The sequence below is a fragment of the Triticum aestivum genome, chromosome 3D, assembly GCF_018294505.1.
Source record: "Triticum aestivum cultivar Chinese Spring chromosome 3D, IWGSC CS RefSeq v2.1, whole genome shotgun sequence".
NCBI lineage: Eukaryota > Viridiplantae > Streptophyta > Magnoliopsida > Poales > Poaceae > Triticum > Triticum aestivum.
In genome coordinates, this window is record NC_057802.1 from 62198626 (window position 1) to 62224219 (window position 25594).

The window sequence follows — 25594 nt, forward strand, 5'->3', positions numbered from 1 at the left end:
AAATGAACTTTCAAATACAACGAACAATCAGGCATAAACCCATGATTTTTTTAAAAACTCCCAAGACCATGATAAATTTTGTGAAAAAACTCGGATGTATTATAATGAAAGTTCACCGGAAGCACGAAGCACTCTAAATACAATGCAAATTACATTGATGTCATCGAACGACCACTACTGTCACTAGAACGAGCCAATGCCACATTGTAGTCATCGCTCCTCTATCGGAGTTGGCCTAATCTTGTCAATGATAGATGGGTAGTCTTGGGGTGCCCCTAAAGACCAGCGCCCTAGAGTCGTAGTCACCAACGCTGAAACTCCGAACTGACCCGAAGCACATGTCACCAGAACTCATCGACGCGTATGCACAACGAGAAACCCCACCTCGCCACCCCAAGAATACCACATGAATATGTGCTGGAGCTCCGTCTATTCCGTCCCGTTGGACGAATTCGAGGTGGATTGGTGCCCAAAAGACCATCTCGACGACGAAGCGCCACCATCACCGAGCGTCGCCTCTGTGAGGGCCACTCCATCCTCGCGCCAGCCCTCCCGATGGTACGAAACACCACCGGAGCAAAGGCAAAGCAGGGGAGATAAATGGAAGGAGAGGGGGGCCATGGTCAATGTCGTGGAGGTGGGTAGATCGGCCACCACCCTTTTTGGCTTGGTAGCGATAGTAGGGAGGAAAAGACCCTTCATAGCTCCATAACCATTAGATTGTTCTATATTTCATAGTGTATATGAATCGAAATGAAATTCCAATCTATAAAAATGAACTCTCAAATAGTACACACCTGTGGGTAAGCGTCCATCCATGAGTTATGAAAAGCTCCATGAACCACAATCTCCATACACACTGGATTGTATGGCTTATAAGTTTTCTATAAACTAAGCGAATTTCCAAACTAAAAGAACAAGCTTGCCAAACTATAAATAGTACACAAACTTTTGCACTGTACAAGCAAGAAGAAAAATAGACGACATCTCATTGACCATTGGACTGGAAAATAGGCCATGGAGTGAAAATTCCCAACACGTCCCACGAGGACCGAAATGCGCGTGCCCATAGCAGACCACCCATTATCCACGCTTTCACAAGGCGGAGCGAAACAAAACGCTAGGGCCACACGTAGTTCAGACGGGGGACCCCACAACGCCTGCCGACATGTGGGCCCGTCAAAACGAGCCAACAACGTGTGGATCTAAAAACTAGTCTCCGGCTTGTCCCGTTCCAGTCACCCACCGGTAAGCTCACCGCCGTCGGTGGCCAGTTTATTTCTGGGCAGCGGCCCTCTCGCGTATATATGCACGCAATAGACGCCAAGGGGGAAGGCAGGGAGAGAGAAAGAGAGGCCCTGAACCGGAAGCAAGGAAGAGGCGAGCGACGACGAGGAGGAGGAGGAGGTTGTTGGTGGGCTGTTGAGAGGAAGCTTCTGGAAGCCGCCATGGGGGACTCGAGCGGGTCGGTGTCCATCGACGTGGAGCGGATCTACTTCGGCGGCAAGGTCCGTGCTCGCATTCCGGTTCTTGATTGATTGATTCCCCCCCTCGGTTCGACGGCGGGGGCATTCTTGCGGGGAGGATTGATTTGTGTAGGGCGGGCTCCGTGGGGTTCCCGTTTGCTCTTTTTGTTTGGTCTGTTGGGTGGTTGGGCAGAGGAGCTTGTTCTTGCTGATTTCTGCCCCTTTATTATTATTATTATCCCCACCTGTTCTTAATTAGTTGCAGATTGGGGATGCTATGCTAGATTACTAGCATGCTCCCTCTAATGGGGGAAACCGCAAATTGTATTAAGGATTAGAGATATTAGCTGCTGCGTAGCCGGGCTTGTTATTTGTTCTGTCAGACTAAATGAAATTCTTAGTTATGTTGTGGTTGCAATGCTGCTCATGAGTAGGAGCAAGAAGAAATCAGGCTCAGAATTTGGTACTATTTCAATTTAAATGTATAGTTGCAACGGCCCCTGGTTTACGATTAGAAGCATATGAAGCAACGTCAGGAAGCGTGCTCATGCTATTTCTGTGTGTTAAGCAACGTATGGTGGCTGTTTTACCAAGGAAGACGTATTTCTGGACTCTGGTCAATTGGGGATGGTCTAAATTGGAATAGCTTGTTTACAGCTGTTGCTAAATTTGTGTCCTTGTGCCATGTGATTTATCAGGAGCATCCTGTGAGAACAAGATACGGCCCTGTATCGGTCTCCGTGTACGGCGACGAAGACAAGCCAGCGCTCATAACGTACCCGGATGTAGCTCTAAATTGTGAGTGCTGTCGTTTTCTTTGTGGTTGGTGTTATAAATTTTGCTATAACAAGGTAGCTCATGTGCTGTATTCCTGTTTGGTAGACATGTCCTGCTTCCAAGGATTGTTCTTCTGCCCAGAGGCTGCGTCCCTGTTGCTTCACAATTTTTGTATTTACCATATTACTCCGCAAGGCCATGAGGTGAGTCATCATCATCTGTTCCTCCATATTTTACGTGATCATCTGCTCCTATTACCTCCGGTTCTTACATGTTTGTCTTTCATGGCATCTGCTATCTTACAGTTGGGAGCAGCTCCAATTCCATCGGATGTACCTGAGCTATCTGTTGATAATCTCGCGGATCAGGTCGCGGATGTTCTTGATTTCTTCGGGTAAAATATCTGATAATTGGCTTACTTTTTTTCCGTATTCTGTTGGTGCCTAAAGGAGTCCTCTCATGTTATTGTGGCATTGCTCTTGCAGTTTAGGGTCTGTGATGTGCATGGGTGTCACCGCCGGTGCCTACGTGCTTACCCTCTTTGCAGTAAGTGTTTGCACGATTAGTCCTTTAAAGCTTGCTATTTGGTTTTGGCTAACAATTTATTTTATACGTTATCCCAGGCAAAGTACAGGGAAAGGGTTCTTGGCCTGATGTTGGTTTCACCTCTATGCAAAGCCCCATCTTGGAGTGAGTGGTTGTATAACAAGGTAATGATTGGCACTTCAGTTTCAGCCATGAATTTATCAGTGCCTTATTTCTTTGTGTATACTAACCTCATATTCTGATCTTTCAGGTATTGTTAAACTTACTTTATTATTGTGGCACTAGTGGACTAGTGAACGAATGCTTCCTTCAGCGGTATTTTAGCACGGTATATTTCGTCCTCCATAAGCTTCTTCTGTTTGCACCATTGTACCTATTTAAGTCCCACTGAACATCTCTTTTTGCTACATACAGGAAGTTCGTGGAAGTGGACAAGAACCTGAATCGGAAATTGTCCAGGCTTGTAGAAGTGTAAGTTCTTTCTCCCCCTTGCAGCTTTCTAGTTTCTAGAATGTCAATTATCTCTACGGTTTCAACATCTGACTGAGGTCATGATTACCTTTTTATGCAGTTACTTGATCAGAGGCAGGGTGTTAATGTATGTCGATTCCTTAAAGCAATCAACGAGTAAGTAAACAATATCTTTGCTAGGCATTGCCTCTAAATGCCAAACAAATTTGGATCTGAACTCACCCAGTTCATCAACCTCTCCATCTATCAGGAGACATGACTTGACTGAAGCACTGAAGAAGCTCCGGTGCCGGACGCTGATTTTCGTGGGAGAGAACTCGCAGTTCCATGCCGACGCTGTCCACATGACCACAAAACTAGACCGGAGATACTGCGCTCTAGTCGAGGTACCACACATTTCAAGAATTCATGTGATCACTTGAGAACCATACCCAGAGCAAGGCAGGTTCTGAGGAGTGTTTTTGTGGGCAAATCGCAGGTTCAGGCATGCGGGTCGCTCGTCACCGAGGAGCAGCCACACGCAATGCTGATCCCGATGGAGTACTTCTTGATGGGATACGGGATGTACAGACCGTCCCAGCTCGAGAGCAGCCCCCGGAGCACCCTGAACCCGTTCTGCATATCGCCGGAGCTGCTGTCGCCCGAGAGCATGGGGGTGAAGCTGAAGCCCATCAAGACCCGGGCCTCCCTCATTGTCTAAACAACATGTGGGGGGAGATCTTGGATGGCCTGACGACACAGCTCGCAAAAAAGCGAAGACTGCTTGGTTGAGCTGATCGGAGCACGGTCACCATCGCGAGACAAGTTTTGATACCTTCCGGTACCTTGGCACGCACGCATTGCATAGATCGAGATCGATACGCTAATGGCAGCATTTGCTGTAGTGGATTGCTGTAAGCCTGTAATCTACGTCTTCTGGGATAGGCAAGCAAGGGGAATAGGGTTGAGGTTGTAGGGGAGGAATACGGCTGTTTGTTTCTTTGTTGATATGCTTTGTAGTAGTCCACATCACATGTGTATATGTCATCATCAGATCATTTCACACGGGAAAGCAATATATATATGGTAAAGCAGAATCCTGTCTGTTGTGGAGTCCCGGGTCGGGCACAGGCTTTGCCTTTGCTGAAAGTTTAGCCTGACTGGCTGTGATGTGCCCTGCTGGTGGCGAGCTATTGCTGTATGTGTCATGGATTCGGTGATCGATTGGTGGCTGGTTCGTTGTGTGTGGGTGAGTGGTGGTTCTGCCATCGATGGCTCTGGTTCCTTGTCACTTTCGGCTGTACCAGCATTGGGCACATGCAAAGCATTGTGTGTGCACGCCATTGCCTAGCACAAATGGAGCTCGGCCGCAGCATCAACATTGAACGCATGCACCAGGTAACTTGGTCAGAGAAGACCAACAAACACCGTCAGGTAGATAATTATGCAACAATTGAATTTAGGTTTCGAAGCATAATCTAATAGTACTAGGCATACACATATCTAAGACACCTGTAGGAAGACTACGATGCTGTGATGGTCTCTGGTGTGTGCATGAAAAACAGAAAAATAAGCCAAAGCTGCACTTCTTTCTTCTTCTATATAAACATCGACGAAGATCAAGCCATCCTTGTCGCAGAGTTAATGAGAAGATCTCTTGCTTCACGAATCCGTGGCATTTTTTTTCTTTGCCAATTGGTATTTCAAGCCTTTCTTGTCACTGGTAGAGTCGATGGAGATTGTTGATCCTTCAACGGCTTCTCCATTGACCAGCATTGTCATTATGTTCTTCTCTATCCACCTTTTTATGGGCCTTGCACCGTACAACTGTAGAAGGCCATTGATTACCAATAACATGGGGAAAACGGTTCATTATGAGAATAGACAAGTTAGATTGTGTGATTACTCTGAAAAGGAAAAATACTTACTGGGTTGTGTGATTCTGACAAAATGACATCCAACGCAGCATCACTTAGAACAAGAGATATGCCCTTGCCGGCTACTGTAGCAAAGGCAGTCTTCTTTTTTTTTTGTGTGGAAAAACTTCCAATCTATTCATCTTCAATCATGACAGTACAACGAATACCAGGAATAAAAATTACATCCAGATTCGTAGACAACCTAGCGACGACTACAATCACCGAAGCGAGCCGAAGGTGCGCCGCCATCATCGCCCCTCCATCGCCGGAGCCGGGCACAACTTGTTGTAGTAGACAGTCGGGAAGTCGTCGTGCTAAGGCCCCATAGGACCAGCACCCCAGAACAGCAACCGCTGCCGATGAAAAATAACGTAGATCGGAAGGATCCAAACCGAAGACACACGAACGTAGACGAACAACGACGAGATCCGAGCAAATCCACCAAAGATAGATCTGGCGGAGACACACCTCCACACGCCCACCAACGATGCTAGACGCACCGCCGGAACGGGGGCTAGGCGGGGAGACCTTTATTCCATCTTCAGGGAGTCGCCGCCGTCTCGCCTTCCTGAGTAGGACACAAATCCTAACAAGATTGAAAAAAAGACTAAAAACGGAGCCCTCCCGCCGGCACTTGCCATGATCCACCGCGCCTCCATGGCCCTAGGGCCACCTGAGACGAGGCGGACCTGCGCCGGCGCCAGCGAGAGGCACGAACCCTAACTTTCTTTCTTGGAGGAGGAGGAGGAGGAGGCGGAGCCGTGGTTCTAGTTACGTGGCAGTCTTCATTTGGATATTCACGATCCCTTTCAGTTAACGGTGTGAAAGCGGCTCAAATACTACAATCTCGCTTAATCTGTTGAGAAATTCGGGCTTGAAGCTTTTTTGAACCTACACCAACAAATATATATTATAATGAATCAATTAGTAGCTGGTTATTAAATTCCAAGTGGACTATTTGTGATTCACAAACCTGTTTCATGAGAAGATTTCGTGAAGCAGCCGTTGTCTTTTCTCCAACCACTCCTACATTTAGGTGCTCTGCCCCAACATTTGAAGTCATAAAGATAATTGTATTCTTGAAATCCACATTATGTCCTTTACCATCAGTCAACACACCATCGTCAAGGAGCTGAAGAAAAACATTCAACACCGACGGATATGCCTTCTCCACCTCATCAAAAAGGATAACACTGTATGGGCGCCTCCTCACTTTCTCGGTCAGTTGCCCACCATTTTCATAACCAAGATAGCTGTATGATGTTATGAAAAAAAACATTTGTATAAGTACAGATAAATATTGTTCTATAATAATATAATACTTGAAATTAAGGTGTAAAGAAACCTTGGGGGTGCTCCAATGAGACGTTGCACGGATTCGGGACTAACATACTCAGACATATCAAAGCGAAGCATCATCTTCTCACTACCAAATAGTTGTTCTGCAAGAGCTTTCGCAAGTTCAGTTTTTCCAACACCCGTCGTGCTCAAAAAGAGGAAGGAGCCTATTAGCTGGCCAGCTTGGTGAAGGCCAATCCTGGAACGTAACACTGCTTCTGCAACTAAATTGACGGCCTCATCCTGCCCAACTATTCTCTCATGCAATCTGTCGGCTAAGTGAATTAACTTAGACACTCTCCTCTTGATTAAGCGTAGCTATAGGAATTCCAGTCCATCCGCTCACAACCTTCAAATGAAAAACCTAGTTCAAACATAGTACTACATGACAAGCACATACTGTCGAAATAATAAAAGTGACGTCCATGACTACTTGTGCAACATTATCCGGTGCAACAACTGTATTTTCTCCTCCTAGCTCTATTCTCGTGTAGGCCTCGTCAATGAGATCAATTGCCTTATCAGGAAACCGACGACCTACACATACAGAACAATGATATCAGCACTCGGCTCACAAGCAAATTTGGTCTGAAACAACTGTAATACAATAATGCAGTGTGGGTTGAGCCGACGATCGCCTACAGCGAAGTCGGTGTCGTTTGCTCAGAGTGTAGGGATGTCGATGACATCTCTAGGGCAGGAGTGATGACGAAGACGCCTTTGTGCTGTCTCACCGAGACCCTATTTGGAGTAGTATGCGTGGGGTTTTTTAGTGTGCCGCTCAGCGGTTGTGATAGTTTTCGCCCGGTTCTTCATAATTAACTGGGCAATCTGGTGTTTGCGTGGTTTTATCTAATTAACTAAACAACTTTTTTCTCCTTAATGAATGCAGGATAACTGTCATTTTGAAAAAAATAATGCAGTAAAATTGCTAGTATAATCACCTGCGATATAGCGGTCAGCGAGGTGTACGACAGCATCAATGGTACCATCAAGAATTTCCAAGCCATAATGCATTTCACTACCGGACTCCCCCTCTAAGCCGACGGCCTCCGTCGGCATATGTCGTCATAGATCACATCAGCGTAGATGTGTCAGACCGTCGGCATAGGCACATATGCCGACGGCGTCCGTACGGCCGTTGGCATATCATCGTTGTCGGCAATGATTTTCACCTGACGGCAACCGATGGCGCCGTCAAACGCGCTAACAAACCACAAGCTGCCACGTGGCAGAGATATGCCAACGGCCAAGCCGTCGGCATAGATTTTCATCTATGCCGCTGGGAGCTCCTGGCAGCAGGGATATGCCGACGGCTTGGCCGTTGGCATATCTCTGCCACGTGGCAGCCGCTGGGTAGTCCTGGGCATATCTATGCCGACGGCTTTGCCGTTGGCATAGATCTGTGCTGTTTTTTATACTTTCTCTGTTTTCTCTCTTTCAATTCATTTTGAAAGCATTTGAAACCAGAAAATGTGGGATTATGCAGAAATATGACAGTTCATCATCTAAAGATACTCAAGATCATCATCATCATCTAAACATACTCAAGTTCATCATTTAAACATACTCAAGTTCATCATCTAAAGATCATCATCGGCGAAACTTCATGAACATAAGTATTGCAAGACATGGAACATCATCATCGTCATCTAAAGAAACTAACAAGTAGGAACATGAAAGGTATGGCACGACGGCCGCATGCACGGGTATTATCATCGACATCAGGCAAGACCCCCACCGCCAAAACCACCACCGCCAAAACCACCACCGCCAAGACCACCTCCGCCAAAACCGCCACCGCCAAGACCAGCACCACTCTGCCAGATCGGAGTGACCGGGGTCGATGAAGCAGGAGTCGAGCCACCAGTCCCCTACATGTTTGACAGAAGATTCTAACGGTAAATATGATATGATAGTGTTGAATGAACGAGAACTAGTTTGTCAGTAGTTAGGCAAATGTACTAACCGGACTATCACTGCCTAGTGCCACCCATTCATCGAACGTGGGCATGTGGGGGTTCTCCCGCGGGTGGTGGTGGGAGTCCCATTTGTGGTGGATCCGTGCGGTTACTCCAAGACGCCAACCACTACAACAAAAACACCATGTATGGTCGCTTTTTCTGAGACGCTATTTGTATCTGTCTCTATGCCCATGAACACTTGCGGGCTAAAGACGCTTCTTAAGACGCTTACCTAGCGCCACAAACTTTTCTTATAGTTAGTCATTTAGAAAATAAGTATGTAATTTTAATTCACTTAGAGACGATTTGTGAGACGCTTTAGTAGGTGACTCTATTCTTATCTTAGGCTTGTGAGAATTTTGAATAATCTTTAAAATCAGATAGCTACTAAAATTAGTTGTGCTATAATTTACACATGACCCAAGTAATTGCACCAAAGAATGAATTGAGAGGCATTTTTGTCTTTGATTGTAACCTTAATAATACCCTCTATAATGTTATATTATCTTTGTAATATTCTCCTGTCAAAACAGAAAACCTTAATTATCCCCAAATGTATGCAATTCCCCAATTTTTCTCGCTTGGCTTCTCACTTATCATGGCGACATGGAAACGTTCGGCAGCGAGACAGCTTCTCCCGGCGCTCTGTTGAGCTGGCAGCCCAACCGGGGGCGCTGTAGGCCTCTTGTTGCCACCTTGGGCTGGCTAGAAGGAGCCCACTCCGAGCCAAACTGCACATAGACCACTCCTCGCTCGGGAGGGCATCAATGGCATCAGGGTTAGGTCCTCGTTCACATGGGGTCGCAACTCCTTGCTGACAGCGGGATTGGCAGCGCCGAGGACGGGATCCGGCGGGGAACGGGCTGGGAAGGATGGATCTGTAGACGGAGGAGAGGATCTGGCCGGCGACGAGGGTAGCCAGGCATGGCGGCGGGAATGGGGTGGTGAGGTTTCAAGAGGAGAACGTGAGGGACAAGGGAGATGTTAGCGAGCGAGGAGAAGCTCTAGGAGATTGAACAATCATTTTCTTGGCGGTGGCATTATAGCTGTGAATAAGTCCAACTCCAGATTCCTTGTTAACGAGAAACTGGGTTTCCCTCGCTTCACAAAAATACACTAGAGCCCAAGTTGGCTTCGAGAATTTTAGCTTTATGAAGGTTTAGGAGATAATTGCATCTATAGTCCTCGTAGTCGCGGGCGACGTCTAACTTGATCTTGGAACTTGTGTATTGCTCAAGATGGTCTCGGTACATGAAAATACGTGATCAATACGGTCCTCCTGGCTCTACACGTTACATATGTATCACGTATTCTCCCATATCACACATCCTCACGGGCCCACGTCAGCCTGGGACCCATATGTCAGTGGGAGCCAGAAATAAGTTAAAGAAAAAGAAAAATAGGGGACGCAAAGTTTCGAACCCGCAACCCCGAGCCAAAATTTGCGTGAGCAATCCACCACACTAAGGGCTAAATTCGGGTGAAATCAGGATGAGCATTCTTCTATATAAATAGGGCTGTCCAGGCTATAGCAGCCCAGGTTTTTTTTGAGAACGCATGTGCTAGAAAATTTACCTAGCAGTAGTATTTTTTTGGAATGGTAAAAACAGTGGTTTTGCTACTAATAAGATGCACATGTTTTTGAACCATACTTTCTTTTCTTTTTCGTTTTTTCTGGTTCTTTTTTTTCTTTTCTTCCTTTTTTGTTTATTTTAATTTGTAAATAATGTTTAAAGTATTCAACATTTGTTAGTGCTTTCAAAACTAGTTCAGAATATTTTTAATGAATCACATTTTCTGAAAATAGTTTGAGGTTTCAAAATTTGGTCACAATATAAAAAAGGGACATTTACATTTCCCCCCTAATTTCCGCCCGACCTCATCTTTACCCCTGAATAAAAATAGTGCTCAACTTTGCCCCTCTGTGGCACCCCGGCTCAGAGCAACCCGTTTACCATGCATTGCTAGCCCAGAGACCATGTCTTCTGGCAACACACAACATCTTGGTACAGAAAACGACCGCTTTATTGATGCTAGCAGATCAAAGTTCATATTACAACAGGTAGCAAGGCCAAGCGGCACCCATGGTGCGGCTGAACAATATGTACATTATTTAGTGAACATAAAGGGGCCTCAATCATAACAACTACGAGGCAGCGGGACAACGTCGTAGCGGAACTCCATAGCACAGGGACACCGACGTGGACACGATCTAGACTCGGACAACACTCCTTTCCAACGAGACTTTCCTGAAATCTGGCATGACACGCCAGGTCAGTACATTGAATATACTTGCAAGCTCACAACAAACATAAACATAATGACAAACAATATCATGATAATTAACCAATTGTTAATAATGCAACAAGATAGCCACATGCTGTGATCATGCTCTTGTGAGGAAAATCTCTCGGACTGGCTTACCAGCGGTGATCGCTCTTGGATCACAAATGTACTAACCTCAAGGTCTTAACTAGGGATATTTCGTGATCTTTCCGGCGACCACAACCACGACCAATATTTGGTCTCAAACGGTGATCCTTCCGGCGATCACAACCACGACCAACACTTGGTCTCAAACAACAAGATGACCTTCCCGCCATCATCAACAGTGCAAAGTTCATAACTTAGTGTGCAGGATTTATTAAACGTTGACCCATGGTGTGCCCTACTTTCGAGCGTGTTCGTAACCGTGGACTCGGCTATCGATAGATTAATACACTCTCCAGAGGTAGCGCACTATAACCACACCACGGAACCCATGGCCTCGCACTCCCATTCGGGTGGACCAACGACATTCCGACGAAACCCCTCCATTGCCATGACACTCTCCCGGCCACTCCGACTCACTCCCCACTGGGCTAGTCCTGGGTGGCCCCGTGTCTACCAAAGACACAACAACCACCGTCGTGGCCAAAACATAAACTGTCCCACACGGGGACACGGTACCAAAAATCTCAACAACGGGCACACAAGGTTATGTCTGCTTACCGGGCCAGGGTACCGCACGCCCATAACCTTCCCTCGTTGGAGGCACCGACCAGAGGTATGACAACGGACCGAATAAAGGCATTCCCATAAAGGCAAATGTGGTTGCACTGGGAAAAACTCGATTCAGTGGCACCATGACCCGCTCAACGATATATTCAAGTTGAGTTATTATCAGGTTCAACTTAAAGTGAAAATACCCGGTGTCATAGTATGCCATTAAATGCAACACTAACATATGCATCACATATCAACGGAAATGACTGAGTCAACTATATCCACACTAAGCATAAACATCAACAACTCATGACACTTCTCGGGTTAGGATTAAACCTTACTTTAAACAGAATCTTTCTAGCAAATTTATTATTTTTCGCATGCAAGAAAAATAACTTCATATAATTACTTATATCCATAACTATATTACTCTTTCATAACAAAAATTAATTCTAGTTCCTTTACCAACTTAGTTACCTTTAAACTTTCTGTAAATCAAGCATATTAACTTAAACAAGCAACTAACAGAATATAAATAACATAATAGTGATTTAAATGCATGGATTAAATCATTCATTCAAGTAGGAAAATCACAAATATTGTAATGGCACCATGAAAATGTTGTTGTGGCTTGCCTTAGTGCAGATGAGGTTCACAAGCCTCCTGGTGATCCTTAAGACAAGCCTCACCCTCTGAAAATAATTATAAACACAAAAAGAAAACATCAAGAACCCTTCTGAAATTCACCAGAATATCTAGACAGCAGGGAAAAATCCCATTTTTGGTGAGCTGCTAGATTTCTTTACAAAGAACACAATGCAAAAAGAATCAATTCATTTGGACTTATAGTTAAAGAGTTTTGGCTGTTTGAAGCTCTCTGGAAAAATATGGAATTTGAATTTAAATAAAAACAGACTGGGGGTGACGTCGAAGGCGTAAAGCCTCGGGGCGCCACCACTCGTACTGCTTCGCGCGCGTACTGAGTGGCTGACTAGCGGGCCTCGCTAGTCAGGTGAGGGGGAGAGGGAGAAGGAGACAGAGGACGGCGCGGCTTCACCGGAGCACACGCCGGCGACGAGGGCTTCTTGGCCAAAACAAGAGGGAGGGATCGAGAGAGGAGACGGAGGCGCACCTGCCCGTACCCGTAGAGTAGCTAGGGGTGGTCAGACGGCGTCGGAATCAACCTCTCTAGCGGAGGCAGAGAGCGGAGGTCGCCGGAGACGAAGACGACGGCGAACAGAGGCGACTCCAGGGGCTCCAACCAGGCAGAACAGCACCACCGGAGAGCGGCGGAGGCCCTGGAAGGGTTGCCCAGGCCTGGGAGGGGCTGGAGCTACGAAGACAATCCGAGGGGATCGTCGGCGAGCTCAAACTCGGGGACGGCGGCCCGTGGCCTGCCCGGCCGGGCTATAGCTTCTGCAAGATCGTGGAGTGTGTGGGAGGCGTGGATGGTGCTCGAGGAGGCTGGGGAGGGCTCCATTTATAGCCGAGCGTCGAGGGGGGTTCGGGCTTCGCCGGTGGACACCTGGACACGGCGCCCGGCGATGAACGGCGTCAGTGAGAGGGGGAGAAGGCGACGCAGCTCACGTGGGGACTGTGGGCGAATGGGGACGAGCACAGGGGCACTGGGGTGACGCCGAGCACAGTGCACACCGCACTATTACGTTGGCCGGACTGCGTCCGTGCTCACTGCGGCGAGCTCCGGCGTCGGCGAGCGCCAGGAGGGAGTTAAGAGAGCTTGGACGAAGATTGTGGCGAAGTTTGGCAAGCTTAGGCAGTCGGGGCAGCGAGCACGCGAGCAACAGAAGCTCGGGCGTGACGCAGAGCGCGTCGACACGCAGGTTGGCATCGTGTACACGCGTGGTCACCACGTTAACTCTGCCCTCAGGCCGACCTAAGTCCAAATTTCATGTCTGCCTTGTTGTTCGTGTTAGTTTTGAAGATTACCACGCTTTGGTTTGGACCCAGACGCAGTAGGATAGATTTCAACAGCCTAGTAAGTTTCTGATCAGTAACTTGAGAGCTTACTGTGGTTAAACTACTGGAAGTTGAGGACTGGGCTTTGAGGTTAGCAATCATCTACTAAGGTGATGATGCACAAGAAAAATCAGCCACAATGGAGCAAGTAAAATGGTAGTTGCTGTAGAAACCACCATTTCTGTCCAGAACAAAAAATATATTTTCTGTAGCAAAAATATTCCAAAAAGTGGTGAAATATTTTTGCTCAGGAAGGTGCCCTAGGGTTCAAAGAATATTTGTGAATTTTCTCAGATTTTTGTGGGTAAGAAAAATTGGGGTTGCTTTGGAGCACATTGAGCTAGCTAGGGTTTAAGAGAGGGAAATGAATATTTTTCATTTAAGAAAAATATTCCAAATATTATTTTGAGGTGAACCAGAGTGGGAATGATGGTTAGAGAGGGAAATGGGACACTTGGGTGAAAGCCAAGGGGTACCCAAGTGTTTAAGTCCATATGAAAAGATTCAAACTCCAAATTTCAAATTCAAACCAACTGAAAATCAGGCAAAGAAAAAAGGGAAAAAACCAGGCTGTCACACCCTCTTCCATCAAGTGCTCTTATGGAAATACCCTCATGTGTACTTTTCGTTTCGTTCAAAGGACTTTGAACGTCTAAGGGGCGTTTCCTGGACTTTTTTACCCTCACTGCGTATGTCACTTACATGTGGGCCACTTCATCCTAGAAAGAAAAGAAAAAACTCTCTCCCTCTCACCGCTCTTTATCTCACTTACATGTGGCCTAGCAAGAAAAAAAGGAAAATAAAAAGGGAAACTCTCTCTCACCTCTGTCTCTCCCAACTCCGGCGAAACCCGATGCCCCGACCTTCACCGCTGAGGCAACGAGCTCCACACCAATCTCCGCGCTCCTCTCTCTCTCTCTCTCTCTCTCTCTCTCTCGCCCTTGTTCTCTCCCGTCTCTAGCCCTCTCCCGCAAGAACGGCCAAGAGCCCCAGGTTGCCGTCGTCAGCCGCGCACGCGTCCAGCGGCAACCCCAAGTGCCATGACCACGTCAGGAAGCTATGACGAGATGGCCTCGTCCTCTTATCCAATGAATTCAAGTAGTGAAGTACCGGATAGGCTGCCACGATGTCATCTTCCCAGCCTCCGGCGTTGGACCGCCGCCGTTGATTTGATGATGTTGAAGTGCCCTGCTCGATATATGTTGCTCCCCGAGGATCGCGAGGTGCCGCAGAAGACGTAGGCGTCCTCCACAGCAAGCCAGTGACCTAGGGCCTCTTCCCCGCGAGCTCTTATTCCTGCCATGGCTGCCGCCGTCGCAGGATTGATCATCGCCATTGACTCCGGCGACAGATGGGCCTAAATCACCACTTCCCGATGCGTCAGAGCCTGGGCTATTGCCGGGTGCCCTCAGTCGGCCTCCCCGCCGCTTCATGGCGTGCCTCCGCCGAAGGATTTGGCCGCTGCCTGCAATCCTCGACCCAAAACCTCTGTTTTCCTTTTTTTAGAAACAAATACAGTAATATTTATCCATATATGGTTGGTTGCTGCCAACAAAATTATTTTCATCTATTCAGATTTGGCGCTCTCAATCTATTTTCTTTACCGCCTAAACTTCCCGCATCTCTCGAAACATTCTGAGTCATATAATTATAATCCCAGTTATTTTTTCCCACGACGCCATCTCCCACCTCCCCATTTTTCAACCTCCCAATCCAATCTGCGCCGGCTTCAAGCCAACCCCAGGCGCCGCCCAATCTCCCACCCCACAGGGCGGCAGCCTCACCCTAAAGCGCCGCCCTCTGCCGCTAGTTCCGCCCGACACCGACTCCCGCTCTCCTCCATCCGCAGCGTCGGTAGTTGGAGCCCCGCCGGCGTCCGGCGTCCTCACCAACACGAAGCCGTGCCCCCCTGACGTTGTCCTCACCGTCGCCAAGCCGCATCAACGGCAGTCTCATCTCTCACCCGAAGAACCACGGCAAGTTCCATCGCTACACCGCCCGCAAGCAGCGCCCGCCTCCAGCCAGCATCTTTAGCCTCCGCCACGTCAAGCAGGTGATCCCTTATCCCATATCCCTTACAGTTTTACCATTAACATTAAATCAATCAAAGTGGCCTCCTTTGTTTATATACATCTCAAGTCTCTATCCTCTTCTACCTCCGTCTCCTTGCTTGTTTGGTGAATTGTTTGCTTGCCTAGATATCAATTCTGACATATTTCCTCAAAAGTATGCTAGCAACTGTTTGGTCCAATCAAATTTTATATGGTGAAACTCAAAAGTAGTACAAGTCGTGTTAGATAAACAGGACAAAATAACCTCACTTTCCATTTACCCTGGAGCATAAAACATGATAGTGCTATGTCACTGTGAACACCATGGTAACTTCTTTTGTACTGACCACAACTGCAACTACCAGGATACAGGGGTTCTCATAATCAACTAACTAAAATTTGCCTTTATTAATCAACTGGGTAGTCTGATAACCCCTACTATATCTTTGTAGATAGATGAAACCTCTAACCTGTAAACAGCAATCTGAACCAGATCTCTTCTTTCTCTTGAGATAGGTACGTCCATCACTGATGAATCGTCGGGTTTGTGTTATTGTGTATAGCCTGCAGGGTTCTTGGAAATATGTGACCACTGTCTTGAGGTACTGATGTCAGCCTAATTTCAATCCATTGCTCCAAATATAGAACCCTTGGGTCCAAAATCAAATCTCACCCAAAGTGATGCAGAGCTACCTACTGGTGAGTACTAATACTTAACTATTGATGTGATTATGTGAACCAAATAAAAGTTCTGCCTTTTCAGCTGTAGCTGAGATTTTCGTTGACAAATCGAAGTTAAGTTGACAGATTAGCATATATTTGGCAGGCAAATGCAAAGGTCTGCAACGTGCTATGTATACACTACACGATAAATCATATGTTCTGTTTTTTTTACGAATGCAAAATTCTGAGTAACCGAGCCATGCGTTTTTCACTCTGGTGTAAAAAGTATGCCATGTTAATTTGCACTAAACATAAAATTTTGTATAGGAACCATGACTTAGTTTCAAGAGGTAATCATAAAGTTTAATGTGTTCATTTCAATATTTGCCTCTATCACTGCAATTCTGTTCTCATCAACTAATGTAATGAATGCTACCTTTTTGTTATCTCTGATGTAGCAGTCATAGTTACATAATAGAACATTGCTTACAACAATTCATTTTGGTTTCTTTCCATAGTAACCGATATGCTGGCCAACCCATTTATAAAGCGGTATTGATAGGACAAGGTGATATATTAGTAGATTTAGCTCTCTGCATAGAAGGCGATCTATTTGTGCCAGAACCCTTTAATATGTATGCATTTTTCTTCTAGTCTCTGTTATGTTCCTATCAAATCTTGCATGGTTCAGTTGTTTATTAGATAGTGCAATGCAATGCATGACCTTGACATATGTTTCTATACACACGTTACAGATCATTAGCTTGTTGATTAACATATGATTTTAACATTGTCTTGGCAAAAATATTATGTTGAGGGTACCTCAGTGGCTTCGACGCTTGAACATCTCAGTGTAGGCTGCTGCAAGTGTACGACCAGATGAAGAAAATTTACAATGCCCTCCAGAGATTGATGATTTATTACCAAAAAAGCCTCCTAAATCTACTAGCCAAATTAAAATAATTTGTATGCTCAAACATTTTTTCAAACACATATGTAATGTGATGTATGGTCGAGTTATAAGCCATTGTGATATTCTTGGATGCAGGGGCGAGTGGAGAGGTGTTACAAGTTATAGAGAAATTCTGAGTTAAAACTTCATCAGAATTATGCGGGGGAAACAATTTGTGGAGACTGATGGAAGTTGTATTCCAAATGGATGGTCGACTGCCATTTAATTTTTCTCTGTTATCTTCCTTTTTCAGGGTAGCTGCAAATTTAGAAAAGGAGTACATAGAAGGAGCCAGGAGCAAGTACATAAGAATTATTATTTAAATGAACAATATTTTGAATTATGTATTAGATTTTAGCTTCATAGGAAAACTTTGTTCTAGTTTAGAGGATCTTTTCATAATTATTTGTATCTTTCATATGAATGTCCGATTTGATTCAATTATGAACTCAAGGTGTTTGTTCCTACTAAGGATGCTAAGGATGCACTCAAGGTGTTTGTTCCACTGCCTGTTTTTACTAAGGATGCTAATTGTGCAAATGGTATTCTTGTGAATGCAATTGGTGATATGGGCGGGTGCCTTTTTATATAATGATATTTGTTGCTTATGATTGTAATGGTTGATATGGGAGATGCCTTTATATCATGATATTTGTTGATCATTCTGCACATGCATCTGTGGTGTGATAAAGTAACTGAATTTGAAATGATGAACTGCACATTCTAAATAAATCAAATAATATTTAAAGTAAAATATTCAATGCTGACAAAGAAGCTTATGTATATTTATAGACGAATATGACGTCTCTACACAACGTGTGTAAGAATGGGCCCATGATGAATGAAGGTCTTTAGGTGAGAGACGTGATAGAGCGCATCTAGCATAACGTCTCTACATACGTAGAGACGATTTTGAACGTCTCAATATAGGATGCCATGTAGACACACTAGCCAGCGTGTCTACATGTTTTGAGACGGTCCGTGAGAAGACGCTCTAAAGACGCTTTACTAAATCGACTCTATGGTTGCCTAGAGATGAAATAACACGTCTCTAGCTATGAAATTGCACATCTACACGTAGATTTTCTTGTAGTGAACATAGCCTGGATGTTAGTTAAACAAGCAAACTAGAAGGTCAGAAGGAATAAAAGTGCAAAAATTTAGCTTGGTTTTAAGAGGGCAAAACTAACCGTCATCATCTGACGGTTGTAATCATCGTTTGCCTTCACTCGTTGCAAGTACTCCCGCACCTCGAGATTCCTATGCTCGACAAAGGCCTTATATGCCTACAAAATTTAGCTTGTTTCTAAGTGAGCAATGCTGAAAATAAACTGAGAAAGTTAGAGAGAAAGAAGATAAAGGGGGAGTACTTACAGCATGCTGGCGGGCTAAGGGAGGTTGCGAACGCCCCGTTCTCTCTAACGGGCTCGGGTTGGTAGCCCGAAGCCGTGTGTACGAGACCGAAGGAGTGATCAAGCCATCGAAACATGGATACCGGCCATGGGACTTCCCCTAGATGGCCACCACCACTGTGTCGTCGATCTGAGACTGGATGACGTCAGGAACATCTGGATGCAACCTCTGAAACTGCTGAGTGTAAGACTCCAGGTGCTCCTCGGTCTTGCCGTAGTACTGGCTCTCGCCGTCCTTGCGATCACTCTGCTCGTGGGCCAGCTTCCACGACTCAATGTCTGAGAGCGGCCTCTTCAACTTGTCCTCCTGCAACGTCAAACAGAAGTTAGCCATACATAATAACATGACGGTAAAGAAGAACAAAAATGCATCATGCATATATATATATATACCTTCATGGCCTTGAAGCCCCAGTGGTTCCTGTTTCCTTGGCCGTGTGTCCCGTATTTTCCACGGTTAGCCCGGGCCTTGCTGCTCTTGGCAGCAAACTCTGCATCGTCTCCGAGCCACCTATCCACCAAACTCTCCCATCCTTCATCCTTTCCATAGCACCAAATAACATATGCAAATTTTGGAAGCATGACATGTGAGCACGAAACATATAATTGACTGCTTGAAACAATGAAAAGTCAGTAATAGTTACCTTCATGAACTACTCCCTGCTCAAGGTAAGTCGTTGCCTCTGCGCTTGAGTTTTGGTCATCTTTTGATGAAGGTAGGTGTGGTAGTACTGCGAGACAACAACCCAGCACACCTCGTACTGCAACTGACGAGCTTTCTTCTTTGCAGCCGCAAGCAAGACCATGTCGGCTCTGGCCTTGTGCTCGTCAAGAACTCTATAGAGTTGTTGCAATCATGCATAAAACCAGAAGCAAACAAGGCATGAGTTGAGTGATTCAATGATAAACTATGAACGAAACTAAAGACAAGTGATTCAGAAGAGAACTTACCCAAAATTTGGTGATCACGGCCTTAGTGGCCGTCCCGTACTCCGCATGGCTGTAAGGCTCGTAGTGGGCCCAGCTCGTGGCCAAAACCCGCAGCTCCGGGTCCCTGTCTGGCCGCGGGCAGAATAGGCCTGACCAAAACTCCTTCAACATGACAGTGATAAGGCTGTTCGGTTTACGGTCCTTTCCGTGAAGGATCCAGTTCCTGCAAAAGAATCAAAGGATTGACATGTGTACAATAAGAAAATTTTGTCATGTGTTGAAAATATGATTGAGAGGCACTTACTCTGTCCCCGCAGGTTCAATGGGCCACTTGTGCGCCTCGATAGAAGGTGGTGTAGGTACTCCGACAGTACCACGCAGCCACCCCTTCAGAGCACCTAGCGGCAAGTCACCCCGCAACTCGGGGTCAACCTCCCCTTCACCACCCTCCTCGCCCTCCTCCTCCTCACCCTCGTCGGCCTCCTCCTCCTCGCCCTCCTCCTCCTCACCCTCGTCGGCCTCCTCCTCCTCGCCCTCCTCCTCCTCACCCTCGTCGGCCTCCTCCTCCTCGCCCTCCTCCTCGCCATCAGGAACATACTCCTCCTCCTTAGACTCAGAAGGTGCCTCAGTATAGGAGGGCATCAAAGAAGACCCTCCTATTTCAGACACGGCCCGGAGTTTTTTTTGCCCCGGGTGCCTCTCCCCCACCTCCTCCTCCTCTAGGGGCTCTCCCCCACCTCCTCCTCTAGGGTCTCCTCCCCCGATCCCTCGATCGCCCTGTGAGGTGTCATCATCGCGTAGTCGGGGGGGGACCTTCTGGGCTCGTCCACTCCGAGTAAGTGATTTGAATTTGTTGAGGAAACCGGCGCCGCTGGACTTGCCCATGATTAGCAAACCTGCATTAACAAGAGAATAAACAATTAGTAAGGATATCAAATAAACAAGCATACGAAAAAGAACATTAATAACAGAAGAGCACATTAAGCATACAAAAAAGAACATTAATAACAGAAGAACACATTAAGCATACTATTGTAATCTACCTCAATCATCATTAAAAGAACTTACATTTTCTAGAACCCATATGAATCATCACTATTGTAATCTATTTGTGGACCGGTCTCATCATCACTATCACGCATATCTTCTTCGTTGTCTGACGGAGGTGGAGGCTCTTCCTCATCGTCAGTATCTTCATTTAACTTTTCAAGCATAATTATGTCACTTTGATTCACAACTACTTCACCATCAATCCGTGCGTCATCGTCGTTTGGGTCTAGGTCAACATAACCCAAGTCATCATCCTCCTTGTTTCGGACCACGTCATCATGTTCCTCTTGAAAGAACACTCCCTCGTATGTCATGGGGTTTATGCTGTAGTAATCATCATCATTCGGGTCTGGTAGCTTACCATGTGGCGACACCTTGAACACAACTTCCCAACCCTTTAGGTACTCTTTCTGGCATGGGTAAGGCAGATAATATACTTGTGTGGCCTGGGTAGCGGCGATAAAGAGATCAGCTCTGGCATAGACGGTTGATGGTTTAACTTCAAGTAAACCAACAGAAGGCGTATGTCTCAGAACCTTTTTGGGGTCGAACCATCGGCATTTGAACACAGTGAGACTTAGGGGTTCGCGGCCACGTTTGAATGTAAGCTCGTATATTTTTCCTACCCTTCCGTAGTAATCTACTTTATTATCTCCTTCGTGAAGACTCCGGTATTTATAGTTTTGGGATCAGGCCGACTGTTCTGGTGCTCCTCTGTATGGAAGCGATACCCATTCACATCATACTTTTCGCATGTCATGACCGGCAGGGTCAAAACCCATGGAAACCCATCTCAATTCTTCATCCATTGATGTGTTCGGATCATTTCCCTACAAGTTTAATTGAAATTATAGGGTGCGTGAGTTTAATAGGAATTGTAGGGTGAACTAGGTAATAGGGAAGTGTGAAAATTTACTTTCTCCATGAACCACGCAACAAATTTTTCCTTCCATCGGCACCCTTTCGGAGAAGAGCAAGTGCCTCCGCTTCAGTAGGAGGCAGCATTCCCGTCCACTCTTCATCAACGAATCGACTAAAATAAGAAAAGCGGTATTAGAACTAGGCAAAGTGAACATAACGAATTGACTAAAAGAATGGTGCAAAGGTATTACCTCATCCACTCATCCTCAACTTCCTTGATGTTGTGCAAGATATAGAACATGACATCCTCCCACTCATCTTGTGGCATGATATAAGGTGTCGAGCATCCAGCCCTGCCACCTTGCCCGCTGAATAGAGGCAGCCTGGGTTTATACTTGGGTTCTTCTGTATTGTATCGAGACACCTTATTGTGCAGCGTGGGAACATGGTCTAGATAGTTCGTTGTCCAGAGGTCTGCCACCTCCTCTAGGATAACTGCCTCAGCTATGGAAGCTTCAATCTTAGCTTTGTTTCCACATTTCTGTCTCAGATGCTTGTTCTGTCTCAGGGCCGTACTGCCAACGATTCTGCACAGGCCCCCCAACAATAACTCGTTCGTGAGGTGCAAAATGAGATGTGTCATCGGAGTAAAGAAGCCTGGCGGGAAGATCTTCTCTAGTTGGATATCAACTCCAGCGCCTTCTTATGCATTTCTTTTATTATCTCAGGACATACTTCTTTAGCACAAAGCGTGCGGAAGAAATGGCTTAGCTCCGCAAGCACACGCCAGACACGCTCGGGAACATAGCCCCGAACCATCACCGGCATAATCCGCTCAATCCATACATGATAGTCATGACTCTTGAGCCCGGTCACTTTGCCCGTTGAAAGATTGACCCCCTTACTTATATTCGACGCATAACCATCAGTGAACTTCACGACGTGTTTCAGCCACTTGAATGCCTCCATCTTATGATCCTTTTTAAGTATGAAGTCAGCATCTGGCTTGAACCAAGATTTTCGACTGCCTGTGGGAGGCTGCATGTGTAGACGTGGTCTATCACAAATATTCTGTTGATCGACTCTAGCATTAAAATTATCCTTTGTCTTATCAGGAATGTTGAGGATCGTGCGAAAAAGGGACTTTGCGACTTTTTTTTGGTGTGCATCACGTCGATGTTGTATGGAAGTTTGAGGTCCTTAAAATAGGGAAGCTGCGTGAAGGGGGTAATGTGAGTCCAGTTGTGCGTCTCACCATATCCTTCAAAACTTTTTTCCCTTTACCTTTTCCTTTTCCTTTGCCCTCGCCCTCGCCCTCGTCTTCGCCTCCGGCTTTGCCTTTGCCTTTGCCTTTCCCTTCGCTGGCAGGCTTAAGAGCTTTCAGTTGAGCAAGCACATCTGCACTAGAAAATGTTGGAATCTCGTTTACTTCATGGACAACTTTGCCTTTTGTGAAGTTCTTCTTGTCTTCCCTATCAGGATGGTCTGGAGGGAGGAACTGTTAATGCAGGTCAAAGGCAACATACTTGCCACCCTTCTTCAGCCAAATGAAAATCAAGGCCTGCATGCACACTGGGCAAGGCATCTTCCCACTTGTACACTATCCGCAGAATAGGGCATAGCCGGGAAAGTCATGCATGCAATACTGTAGCCAAACTTTCATCAAGAAATTTTTCTGCAGATGCCGGCCGTATGTCAACCTCGGGAAGTACCAAGAATGGTGCAAATCATCCACCAACGGCTGCATAAACACACTCAAATTCTTCCCCGGATATTCAGGCCCCGGAATTAAGCGACAGGAACATGGTCTTGCGTTGCATTATGGCGCCGGGAGGGAGATTGAGCGGAATAATAAATACGGGCCAGCAGCTGTATGGATTAGATGACATACCATATGGATTGAACGCATCACCTGATATAGCAATTCTGACATTCCCAGCCTCGGCTGCTTCCTCCTTGTATTCTATATCGAATGACTTCCATGCTTCACCTTCTGATGGATGTACAATTTTATTTGGATTGTACCTTTTCCCTTCCTTGTGCCACTTCATCATTTTGGCAGACTCCTCGGTGATGAAAAGGCGTTGCAATCTTTTTAAAAAATCAAGATACCGAAGAACCTTCCCAGGGATTTTTAGCTGCTGCTTTTGACCTTGCTCATCGACCACCTAAATATACCGAGAGGAACCGCACTTCCTACAGTAGTTGTCATTCGCATACTCATGCCTAAGCAAAAGGAAATTCTGTGGACAAACATGTATTTTATCATAATCCATGGAGAGCGCCTTCATGATTTTTTTGTAGCGTACATGGTTTTCGGCAGTTCATGGCCCGCAGGCAGGCTGTTAGCCCATACTCCCAGGAATTCTTCAAAGCAACCTCGGCTACAGCCGTACTCATCCTTGACTGCCATCAGTTGCGAGATGGCATCCAACACAGAGAGCTTGGCACCCTCATAAAGGGGTTTCTTTGACGAGGCCAAGATATCCAAGAAGGCCTTTGCGGTTTCCTCCGGCTCCTCCGGTTCATTCGCTGAATGTGACGGAGGTGTCGGCTGTGCAGCAAAGACATCATCTAGCATGTCTCTAACCCCATCGTCCTCATAACCAGTGACGCGTTGTCGTATCACCTCCTCTCTACCACGGTCCCACTGGGCAAAGTTTATCGGCATATTAAAGTTGGGCATAAATCCATGCGTGCGAAGGTGCTTAGTTATCTCACTCTTATCTCTGCGCATACGTCTCTTATATTTGGCACATGGGCATTCTGGCACAATACTCATTGGACTACGGAATATCTCTTTCAAAAACACATCAGTTTTCTCGACCCACTCTGTTGTTACTTGATTCCGACGGAAAAACCCACTATACATCCACTGGTTATCTGCCATCTCTGCTTTATTGGAAGCCACACAACAAAATTAAGGATTCATTTAAATTACTCACATCAATATTTTATTTTTTACAGGGTTGACGAGAAACGACATTTAATCCACCTACATCTCTAATAGGTAAAGATGGGTCCTAATCCCACCCAAGAATGTGTAGATTGAGTATGTTGTCCATGCTCTACCCCATTCCGAGACAAAATTTCGGCAGCACCTCCCCACTGTTCTCCAAATACACGTCTCGGCAAAATGCCGGGAGAATGTGCATCCAGAGAACAACGGGGAGGCGCCGCCGAAATCCTGTCTCGGAACGGGGTAGAGCATGAACAACGTACCCAATCTACACATCCTCGGGCTGTCCGTGGAAAACGCTAGACAATCCGAAAGAGCTGCAGTGATAAATATGCAATTGAATGCATATTTATCGATGCAACCCTTTCGGACGGGAGACGCCTAGGTTACGCGACTTGATGTGAAAATTTAATCTACTGACATGGAAAAAAAGTGAACGAGGTCATAGAATTGTTGCTCACCCTCCGATTTAGTTGATGTAGTCGATCAAAGGAGAGGGATGATCGTGGACCAACACCTCCAACATCGACGATCACTCTACAAAGAGGAACACTAAAAATCCTGTTAATTACACCGAGTGAAAAAAATTTAGGTCATCACCTCACATTAAGCATTGACACTTTAAACTATAAAGAAAAATCATATTTTGTCAAGTGTCAAATTTGGAAGCACTTATCATATCCCAATTTAGGTCATCACCTCACATTAAGCATTGACACATCAATTTTTTAGCAAGATCATCATGATGAAATAACCACTTATCATATCCCAAATTTGAAGCACATCTCACATAGCTACTTAACAACATCACAAACTGAAAATAAAATCTTCGCTAACAATTTTATAAAATAAGTGACTCAAGTTGCTTTTTAAACTATGATAATTCATTTTGCCGAGATTCATCCATCTAGCAACCTAACCGTAGCAAAATAATTCATTTTGCCGAGATTCATCCATCCATCTAAGACACATACAACATTCATCCATCTAGCAACCTAACAACATCCAACATCTATCCATGCATCCATTCATACATCCAACAGTAGCTAAATAATGCAAAAAATGAAAAAAAACAAAGGAGTGTTAGCTCACCGGGAAGAGGGGCGTCGCGGTGGTGGAGTTGAAGGCAGGGGCCGGCGGTGGAGGGGACGGGAGGGCCGGGGCGGGGCTGGGCCGGCCGGAGAAGCCCGACCAACACAGCAGGGGCGCAGGCCGGCGAGAGCCGCGGCCAGCCGTGGTCGGGACCGTCGCTGGCGCCGCGCAGGGTCGAGGAGGAGGTGGGGTGGTCGGGGCG

The 25594-nt window shown here is 46.0% G+C and overlaps 1 protein-coding gene and 1 pseudogene across 1 annotated transcript; one reads left to right on the forward strand and one right to left on the reverse strand.

Annotated features, from left to right (window-relative positions):
* Window positions 1-1299: 1299 nt before the first annotated feature.
* LOC123077427 (protein NDL1) lies at window positions 1300-4343 on the forward strand. Its single transcript, XM_044499706.1, has 11 exons — window positions 1300-1508; window positions 2165-2264; window positions 2349-2446; window positions 2549-2637; window positions 2729-2789; window positions 2867-2953; window positions 3040-3117; window positions 3204-3260; window positions 3361-3416; window positions 3511-3646; window positions 3739-4343. Exons 1-11 carry the CDS (start codon window positions 1308-1310, stop codon window positions 3958-3960), a joined length of 1185 nt encoding a protein of 394 aa, XP_044355641.1. The 5' UTR covers window positions 1300-1307; the 3' UTR covers window positions 3961-4343.
* Window positions 4344-4901: 558 nt separating this feature from the next.
* The window catches only part of LOC123076155 (chaperone protein ClpB1-like), a 44956-nt pseudogene continuing 24263 nt past the window's right edge, over window positions 4902-25594 (reverse strand).

What these genes read in the sequence shown, in the direction of transcription:
- LOC123077427 (XM_044499706.1), top strand. Translation starts at nt 1,308, where the DNA reads ATGCACGCAATAGACGCCAAGGGGGAAGGCAGGGAGAGAGAAAGAGAG. An exon ending in TTACTCCGCAAGGCCATGAG is followed by an intron (nt 2,447 to 2,548) that starts GTGAGTCATCAT and finishes GCTATCTTACAG; the next exon opens with TTGGGAGCAGCTCCAATTCC. An exon ending in GATACTGCGCTCTAGTCGAG is followed by an intron (nt 3,647 to 3,738) that starts GTACCACACATT and finishes GGCAAATCGCAG; the next exon opens with GTTCAGGCATGCGGGTCGCT.